We start from the raw sequence: 9,963 nt of genomic DNA, 5'->3' as shown, positions 1-9,963 counted from the left end.
TAACACATGATCCTCAATTTATAAAACTTGTACTGTGGCTTAACCTTATATTACAGCTGTCTGTTTTTTAAAAAAACAAACAAACAAACAAACAAACAAACAAACAAACCAGTAGATTCCCACAGACTCAGTTCCTCTTAAGAGAACACTACATACGACTAAGGGTTAAATCTGTTGTGTAATTCCATTTGGCTTTGGCAGAGCTCAAAGCGCCAGCAGAAGCCCTGCCTCAGCAGTTTAGCCTGCCCAATAAAGCAGCAGGCTTCATACCACTGGGACAGTCTGACAACCACAGCCAGAGACAAACCCATGCCACTCTGTCCAGCAGCTGGGAGAGGTCCCAGCACAGACACACACACACACACACACACACACACGGGGACAAATGTGCCTCAACATAAATGCATAAACACATGCATACATACACAAAAATATGAACCTCACACAAATAAACATCAGCATTTGGCCTTTACTCCGAGATGCAAGATGAGCATTATTCCTGGTGACTGAGGTGATGGAAATGCATTTTCAGCAGTTTACTGTGTATGCTTCTTAGAACTGCACACAATGTCACACACACGCGTGCACACAAACCACGAGACTTGACCATCACTTTGGAGTTCTGGGGGTTTTGGGCCACGGTCCAGGACACACTCAGAACACAGGAAATGACATTTCCTACGTTTTGCAGGACACACAAGAGAAAGAGAGTGAGAGAGACAGCCACAGGGAGAGGGAGGCAGAGAGTACTGGGAGAGAGTGGGAGTTTCTAAGTGGGAACAGAGCCTTTACTGTTTCATATTACACAGAAAAGAGGAGAAAGAGGAGAAGAGTTAATGGTGGGTAAGGGCTCTGGTGGGTTGTGCAGTCAGGCTCTGTTTTGAATGTAGCTGCTTGTGTAAGTTGCTGTGCAGTTGTCTGGGTTTATGGATTCACTGACTGTGGAAAATGTACTTCTCTGTAGTGATCCTTGTCCTGACTAAGGCTCTGGTCACAGGTAAGTGTGCCTTCTTTACCGCAGCATACAGCAATGAGAAAGTGAGCAAGCAGGCGTAAAAGAGGCAATATGTGTTTGAGTTGTAACTTGAGCTGTCATCACACACCATCGTCAAAGTTTCAGTGCATTATGGACCTTTGGTAAGGAAATAATAGAAAGCATACAACTACAGTTAGCATCTAGAGGTCATCATATCTAAAATAATCACAATTTGCTAGTGCATTTGTTATTGTGTTAATAGTGTGGTGCAGAAAAGTTGTTTACAAAAAAAAAGAGAAAAAAAAACAACCAGTTGTGACGTTAGGGTGGTTTGTTGTCTGTGATCAGAGAAAACCTCAGTATAGTTTTTACATATAATTTGTGTCCTAAAAACTGCTGTGAAGCAGACTTACAACTCGTGTTTTATGTCCTATATTTTTTTTTCAGCTGTGCATAATGTTGTTTGAAGTACTTCAGCTGCTTTTGTTGCCACATTAAATAGTGTTAGACAAGCCCCAGAGAGCCTAAGGGAGATTCCCCAACAAACAAGACCAAAAAAAAAAAAAAAAAAAGAAAGAAAGAAAAGAAAAGAAAAAATTAAGCAAAAGCAGCATGGAAGACCAGATGGTCCCTGTTATCCTTCCATGTTTCTCCTTGCCTGTTCTGGGTTGTTCCATACCGAGGATGAATGTTTCCCACCTGTAGCTATTCTTTGCCTGTCTGGTCACACATATTGTGTGGGGTCTGGACACATATTGTGTCCAGACCCCTTTGTCTCTGCCCTGGCTCACAGCAGACTAAACCAAGAGCACATCCAAGAAAGTAAAGTCATACTTTAGCTGTTTCTTTCGCAGTGCTTTTACGCTTCCTTGCTAAAAGAGAGTGAATACACATACAATCATGGGAAGATGCACAAATAGAACCAGTGATTGTTTGAAGCTGTGACAGCAGACAAACTTTTAACTCGTTTATTACTAATTTCGAAAGAAGGATTGAGTCATATAAGCGTTCTGTGAGGCTTATGGTTTGATTTAATTTTATTCTGACACACATTTACCTAGATATCTTACTCGGAAAGTATTACACAGTAACAGAAGCAGACATTTTGGAAAAGGAACATACTGAGTAGATTGAAACTAAATGATATATGTACAAAATCGAATTAAAATGAAAGCTGTATACATTTGTGCATATATAACCAAAAGCGTTTGTGTTTTTTTTTGTCAACAGAGGTATGCCATGCTCTTAATGTGACAGTGACCCCTGGGCCTGTCGTCTTGGCAACAGAGAACGACAACCTGACACTGTCCTGTCTGGTATCTCAAAGGAAGAGGACCACGAGTGTCCTGATTCTTCACTGGTTCTTCTCTCCTCTAACCGCTCCTACTCCTGTGCCTCCTGCTTCCCTTCCACCCAACTCTCCTCCCGTACTCGACCACCCGCAGTTTCTGATTGTAAAGATGGGCTTAAGGAGAAAGAAGCTGTATGGGAACTACACCTACCGTTTCCCACAACCAAAGTTTCATCTGCACGAGAAAACGGAGGGAGAGGTGTACCAGTTGCGGATTCTCAGCGTGACTGGGTCGGACCAGGGTTTTTACAGCTGTAAAGTTCAGGAGATCCGCAAACACAGAGACATATGGAGAATCACTTCCAATGGTACCAGCACCACACAGATGACAGGTAAAAAGATGTATTCCCTCACATCTCTGTGCCATATTTCTTAAAATACAGACCCATGGACTCATCTGACTTATGAGGTGGATGCTGAGAATTGAGGACTTGAGACTTGTCAATGTTCCTAGTTATTGTTCTGTATTCATATACACATGTAATCATATGTATATGAATACCTTTATTTAAGCTGATGATCCGTTTGTTTATTTGCATATTAAAACTATAAAACTGTTTCAGGAGATAATTAAAAAGAATATTTTCAGACTGCTATTTTTCAAAGAATTCCCTTAGCCCACATTCGTTTTAGTAAAAATGTCGACCAAGTTATCTGGAAATAAAAACAACCAAATTAAGGAAGGGCCACGATTTTCTTCTACTAAGAAACAAAGATTGTGTAGAAATGTGTCCTCTAACTTAAACTTGCAATATTTGCAGACGGTCATGCCTATATGTTTGAGTGCGACCCCAGTCCTCTGGCATTTCCATCTCAAAACAATGAGCTCACACAGCCAAACCACACTTAAAATCCCTGCCTGTGTGCGTGTAAGGAGTAAAAGGTAGGGTGTTGTTGAGCTGGCAGGGTTCAAAAACTCTGATGTCAGCATTTTGGGTTTACTTTTATGCAAGCCTCAGGAAAAAATAATAATAATACTGGAGAGTTTAGTTGCAGCTTATTCAGTGTGTGCCAATGGTCTTGCAGAAATCAACAAACAAAACAAAGAGAAACCTGTTAAGAAATCATTTAAATCACATGAAGTAATAAATATTTCTTCAATATTTATTTTTATCTGTGCAACACACTGGACCGATCATCGGTGAGATGCACTGGGTGAAGGGGTTTACTAGAGATTTATGAGGCTTTGCCACACTTTGAGGAGGCCGTGTGTGACTCAGTTTACCTTTCAATAGTTTTACGCAAGAAAAGCGCAGAGGTTCGAGTCAGACAGAGCCTGACAACGCCCTGCCCTATATTCAGGGCAATGTCCCACTAAGGAAGCCACACAACCTCAGGCATCTCCGCCATGCATTGACCACAGAACCAGAAACAGAAGACCTGACATTATGAGGGTAAACAAAGAGGGGAAAAAATTATATTGAGGGAACCCCTTAGTCTGCAGATCTCAGTCTGCAGGGCATAGAGCAAAGACTACACCCTAAAGAGGTCAATGGACCACTTTCATTCACAAAACTCCAACCTCTTCTTTATATCTAGTTCCCAGCTTCAGACCTTTAATAAGAAAGTTTGATTGCTTTGTGCTGATTTTCTAAACTGGTAAACTTTCTAGACACTGTGTTCAAGTTCACTGAGCTGCCAGTTTCAGTGGTTGGTAATTTGTTTTCCACATTTACCTTCACAGCTGAAAGACCTCAGATAAGCCTAAATCTGGACCTGATGGTGTAACAGGGGTATAGGGTATTTACATTTCACATAAACGTATCACTATTGGTATGATGTAGAAACATTTTTAGTGAGCGTTTACATTTAATAGCTCCCTTACAGAGAAGCTGGTGACCTCAGTGTGTTTGCTCTCATCAGATGTGCGGTTTAACTGGTGGTTAACCTCAGCCCAGATTCCAGCCAATTGTAACTGTCGCCTTGTCTGGTGAACAAGACTGGTAAAGTTTGCCTGCTTCACAAGTCTTTATCTTAGCTTAACAGTGCAAAGACATGATAGCCTGGCCCATCACACCTTTATTAGTCTTAAAAGAAAGTTATATTCATGGCAAAGATAGCATGTGGTAAGAGCATTTTTAAAAACAAGCTGTTATATTTGATGAAATGGAAAAATATTTGTGAAAAAAAAATCTTCCATTTCAAGAAGAACAAAAACATGATTTACTTTTTATACCTTTTTTCCATCCTAGAAATATTCCCTAACCCACAGTGTTGCACATTAATTATGTGTTACTGAAACAGAACAGTGAAGACACATTGACAATTTTGCATTTAGTTCAGTGGTCTGGAAACAGGCTAAAAGTCAATTAGAGTTAATATCTTACAATATGCATCAACCTGTGTGGAAAAGTCATATTAAAATCTCATTATGGAGAGCAGAGACAGTCTTCACTCTCCTCAACCTCTCCCTAAATACCCCTGACCTGTACAAAATCAGTGACAGCTCCCTTGTTGTTGTTTTTTTCCTTAGTTAATAAGGACAAAGAGAACACTGTTGATAGCTGATATGTGGAACAATGGGGAACCCCCAAACATGGTCCAAGAACAGCAACACAGCTGATATATGTGTGTGTGTGTTAATGTTGTGTTTGGCTGATGGTGAAGCAGACTCTCCCTTTATGACAGTGGTTTGGATATTTCCAAGAACCACTGGGGTTTGTTGTACAGGGCCACAGCCCTCAGACATCAACAAATATAAAGATACTCAGTCTGGGCACAGTTTCCATCTTTTATGTACAGTTTCTGATGACATTTTAAACTGTCTGTTTCTACAGTGCACTTTACACCCGAGGATGGTAGAAGTGAAGGATTGTGGCTTTTGTTTGCAGGTACTGTTCTCAGCTCTATTCCTAATTCTGTCTCATTTACACATCTTGCTTAAATAAAGCTTATTCTATTCTGATGTCTCTGTTTTTAGATGTGTATCTGTGTGCTGTGCTGATCTGCTCACTGGGCCTGCTGTCCATCTTCCTATTCACTCTCGTCCTAATCTGCCAGTACTTCTACAGAAGACACAGGCTCAAATGTAAAACCACTTGTTTTCCCAAAGCAACCGTAGATTTATAGCTTTATGTTTCCCACTTTTGTATCTAAAACAAACCGTCACATCAAATGTTTGTCTTTATTGCTTCTTTCTCTACAGCCAGTTACCCTCTGGTCAAATGTCCAGAAAGCAGGTACTAGTATGCTCTTTATTTAGAAATCAGAAAGCTGGGGGAGTGTGTGTGTGTGTGTGTGTGTGTGTGTGTGTGTGTGTGTGTGTGTGTGTGTGTGTGTGTGTGTGTGTGTGTGTGTGTGTGTGTGTGGGGGGGGGACAAACACAGTATTTGCCAATTATATATATATATATATATATATATATATATATATATATATATATATATATATATATATATATATATATATGCAAAACAAACAAACATTATGTTGAGCTTCAGAAGTATTTTTAAATGTCTATTTATTTACACATTTTTAAAAGAGCATTTTTAGCTTTAATATAAATTAAGATCAACTTTATCTACTCCTTACAGCTCAGGAGAGACTGTAACAAGCTCTAGTAGTTGCTCCAGTTCCTCCCCAAGCGCACAAAGGAGAGACATGAGACAGAAAACCAACCGAACACAAGCAGTAGCGCCACCTAAGCTACCTGAAGAGCCTCCACTGCACATACCAGCCAAAGGTAAAATGTCCTGCAGAGTCCTTCACAAAGTAAAATATAAAGGTTTCAGCTTTTAAACCTAAGATGAAACATACTAGAGGTACCAGAGTCACAGAGTGGCGTGAGAGGCCCTAGCCCCAAGAGCAGGAATTTGGCAAAGAACAGTAAATTACAGTAAATTGTCAGCAAGCAGAAAAGCAGGAATTAAGCTTGCACAAAAACAGTCAGAGAATGTGAAATTCCTGCCTAGTGTGTTACGAATTAAATGAACACTGTCACTGAAAACAGCAGAAGAAAGCATTTACATCCGTTTTTAAACAACACTGTGATTAGGTTTAACACAAAGTGCTTGTGAAGGACAATTTTGACTTCAACCACAATTTAATACTTGCCAGTTCATTCCTCCTGGCTGCTATTTTGAGTCAATTAAGGTTGTCTCCGTTTTCAGTGCCCGTTGCTGCAAAGAGACCTCGAAAGCCCAGAAGGTTGAAGACTCAGCCAAGGAGATCTGCCACTGTAAGTCTCTTCCTTCAAGCACAAAACCTATGTGAACTAAAACTATGAAGATCAGTTATGAAACATAGGTACTTAATACCTTTAGAATGTATTTCTTAATGTTTCGAAAAGATTTTTTTCCGTGAGCACAGTTGTTATTGAGATGGATGCAAGAGGGAATTTGTCTCACGACTGCATGATTGTCTACAGCAGTTTATTGCCATGTCTTCATTCAGTTATGAGCTTGATAATTCTATTTAGCTTTATTGCTTCTGAAACACAATTATTTATTTATAGTGCTTCATTGGTTTTATATCTTCAATAAAAGTGTCAAACAAGTGTGTACAGAAGAAAACTACTCAAACTAAGCATCATCAGTATTTCGTCTAATGGCGTTCTTGTAATTTTGTACTGAAACGAAGCACTGGAGATGTGAGCTTTTCTTTAGCACGAACATGCTGATTAGATTAGTGCAGCCAGGAGGACCTGAGGATTTTGGATAGGGCTCCTGTTGTACCAAATGTTTTCCGGGTAAACTAAATGTTCCAAGAGGTCCTGAAAACAATGTAAACAGATTCTGCTGCTGGGAAACAGAAAAGATGTTTACCATGGAAGTTGACAAAAACTACAATTTGCTGACAAGATGAAATGCTGACAGTTACAGTTGTCTGTGACTGTTTTTCCCAGTTGTAAATTCTGAAATTGTTGCACATACAGTGGGGCAAAAAAGTATTTAGTCAGCCACCGATTGTGCAAGTTCCCCCACTTAAAATGAAGACAGAGGTCAGTAATTTGCACCAGAGGTACACTTCAACTGTGAGAGACAGAATGTGAAAAAAAAAAAATCCATGAATTCACATGGTAGGATTTGTAAAGAATTTATTTGTAAATTATGGTGGAAAATAAGTATTTGGTCACCTCAAACAAGGAAAATCTCTGGCTCTCACAGACCTGTAACGTCTTCTGTAAGAAGCTTTTGTGTCCCCCACTCGTTACCTGTATGAATGGCACCTGTTTGAACTCATCATCTGTATAAAAGACACCTGTCCACAGCCTCAAACAGTCAGACTCCAAACTCCGCCATGGCCAAGACCAAAGAGCTTTCGAAGGACACCAGGAAAAGTATTGTAGACCTGCACCAGACTGGGAAGAGTGAATCTACAATAGGCAAGCAGCTTGGTGTGAAAAAAATCAACTGTGGGAGCAATCATCAGAAAATGGAAGACATACACAAGACCACTGATAATCTCCCTCGATCTGGGGCTCCACGCAAGATCTCATCCCGTGGGGTCAAAATGATCATGAGAACGGTGAGCAAAGATCCCAGAACCACACGGGGGGACCTGGTGAATGACCTGCAGAGAGCTGGGACCAAAGTAACAAAGGTCACCATCAGTAACACACTACAACGGCAGGGAATCACATCCCGCAGTGCCAGACGTGTTCCGCTGCTTAAGCCAGTGCATGTCCAGGCCCGTCTGAAGTTTGCCAGAGAGCACATGGATGATACAGCAGAGGATTGGGAGAATGTCATGTGGTCAGATGAAACCAAAGTAGAACTTTTTGGTATAAACTCAACTCGTCGTGTTTGGAGGAAGAAGAATACTGAGTTGCATCCCAAGAACACCATACCTACTGTGAAGCATGGGGGTGGAAACATCATGCTATGGGGCTGTTTTTCTGCCAAGGGGACAGGACGACTGATCCGTGTTAAGGACAGAATGAATGGGGATATGTATCGTGAGATTTTGAGCCAAAACCTCCTTCCATCAGTGAGAACTTTGAAGATGAAATGAGGCTGGGTCTTCCAACATGACAATGATCCAAAACACACCGCCCGGGCAACAAAGGAGTGGCTCCGTAAGAAGCATTTGAAAGTCCTGGAGTGGCCTAGCCAGTCTCCAGACCTCAACCCCATAGAAAATCTGTGGCGGGAGTTGAAAGTCCGTGTTGCTCGGCGACAGCCCCAAAACATCACTGCTCTCGAGAAGATCTGCATGGAGGAATGGGCCAAAATACCAGCTACTGTGTGTGCAAACCTGGTAAAGACCTATAGTAAACGTTTGACCTCTGTTATTGCCAACAAAGGTTATGTTAGAAAGTATTGAGTTGTATTTTTGTTATTGACCAAATACTTATTTTCCACCCTGATTTACGAATAAATTCTTTACAAATCCTACCATGTGGATTCATGGATTTTTTTTTCCACATTCTGTCTCTCACAGTTGAAGTGTACCTCTGGTGCAAATTACTGACCTCTGTCATCACTTTAAGTGGGGGAACTTGCACAATCGGTGGCTGACTAAATACTTTTTTGCCCCACTGTATATACTGCAGCAATTCTTTTTTTGTAGCTGAACTTACTTTTACCCAATTCCTCTCTCCTCTAGCCTCGAATATCACAGGAAGAAAGCCTGACATATGCAGAGCTGGAGCTTGTCCGACCAAGACAGGAGCCCCCGGTCCCTTCCACCCCCGACCCCACACCCTCCAGCCCCGACACAGTCTATGCTCAGATCCTCTTCCAGGAGAAATACCTGTAAACATGTAAGCTTGGTACCTCCTGCAGAGATCCAGCTCTCCGATCGGAACCGTGCAGCAGCCGAAGGACTATATTTATGAACTGTTAGTATGACATTGGTTTTCTTTTTTGGATGCAAGAATGTCATGTGTGGGTAAATGGGAGGCTTGTGCTTGCTGTGTTCAGTTCCAGCACAGCAGCTTCGGGTCTCATAACTTTGTTTCTTTGTTTGTTGGCATCACTGGCCTGTGAGCCAGATGTTTATAGAATGCTCTTACCGTTAACTATTCTTTATAAACTCAGGAGACTGTGTGGGAAGAAACTGTTGTCCAGGCTCTCTTACCGCAGTGTAATAAGGCATTGTAAAAGTCAGTTTTGAAATGCATTTATGATTACAGTACTAATACATCATATTAAGAGATGCTAAAGAGTACAGTGTTTGATTTCTGTAAATACAGTTTTTAAGTGCATCTTTTCTCTAAAGAAGGGTGGATTCCAGTTTGCTTACGAATCTGGAAATTTTAGACACATATACAAACATAACAGGAATGTTTGATAATCTTTCAAAGTTGGGAAATGTCCTTTCTGCGTCTAATGATGAAAGTTACACAAGATTGAAACCATTCAACTGTCTCTAGGGTTTACAGAGAACGGCTAAGAGAGGGGGAAAAAAAAAGGTGGTCAAAATGCCTTGTTGAGTTTGGAGAACAGACAGACTGCTTCACACTAAGGTGCACAGAAAAGCGTTTCTGAATGATGAAGCAGCCACTCCTGTTGGCTATGAACAGGAAACTGAGGCTGCAATTCATAGGGGCTAACCAAAATTGCACAACAGAAGATTTGAAGAAAGTTGCCTGGTCTCATGAGTCTCAATTTGTCCTGCGACATTTAGATAGAAGACTCAGAATTTGGTGGGATGTCTTCATCCCGTCTTGGATCAATGATTCGAGTTTGCTGCT

At 41.0% G+C, this 9,963-nt stretch overlaps 1 protein-coding gene across 1 annotated transcript; it reads left to right on the top strand.

The window, feature by feature from the left end:
* The first annotated feature begins 761 nt into the window (after positions 1-761).
* On the top strand, positions 762-9,437 carry vstm4a (V-set and transmembrane domain containing 4a). Its single transcript, XM_085427617.1, has 8 exons — positions 762-997; positions 2,207-2,659; positions 5,105-5,158; positions 5,248-5,355; positions 5,473-5,506; positions 5,861-6,009; positions 6,437-6,504; positions 8,874-9,437. Exons 1-8 carry the CDS (start codon positions 949-951, stop codon positions 9,024-9,026), a joined length of 1,068 nt encoding a protein of 355 aa, XP_085283743.1. The 5' UTR covers positions 762-948; the 3' UTR covers positions 9,027-9,437.
* The last annotated feature ends 526 nt before the right edge of the window (positions 9,438-9,963 follow it).

The sequence above is a fragment of the Rhamphochromis longiceps genome, linkage group LG13, assembly GCF_057381845.1.
Source record: "Rhamphochromis longiceps isolate RC_006_pf linkage group LG13, R_longiceps_female_GT1.1, whole genome shotgun sequence".
Taxonomy (NCBI): Eukaryota; Metazoa; Chordata; class Actinopteri; order Cichliformes; family Cichlidae; genus Rhamphochromis; species Rhamphochromis longiceps.
This window is presented reverse-complemented; position numbering and strand designations above follow the sequence as displayed.

Excerpts from the sequence above, each read along its gene's own strand:
- vstm4a (XM_085427617.1), top strand. The coding sequence starts at position 949 with ATGTACTTCTCTGTAGTGATCCTTGTCCTGACTAAGGCTCTGGTCACA. Across the intron at positions 998-2,206 it reads GACTAAGGCTCTGGTCACAG|AGGTATGCCATGCTCTTAAT; the intron begins GTAAGTGTGCCT and ends TTTTGTCAACAG. Across the intron at positions 5,356-5,472 it reads CAGAAGACACAGGCTCAAAT|CCAGTTACCCTCTGGTCAAA; the intron begins GTAAAACCACTT and ends CTTTCTCTACAG.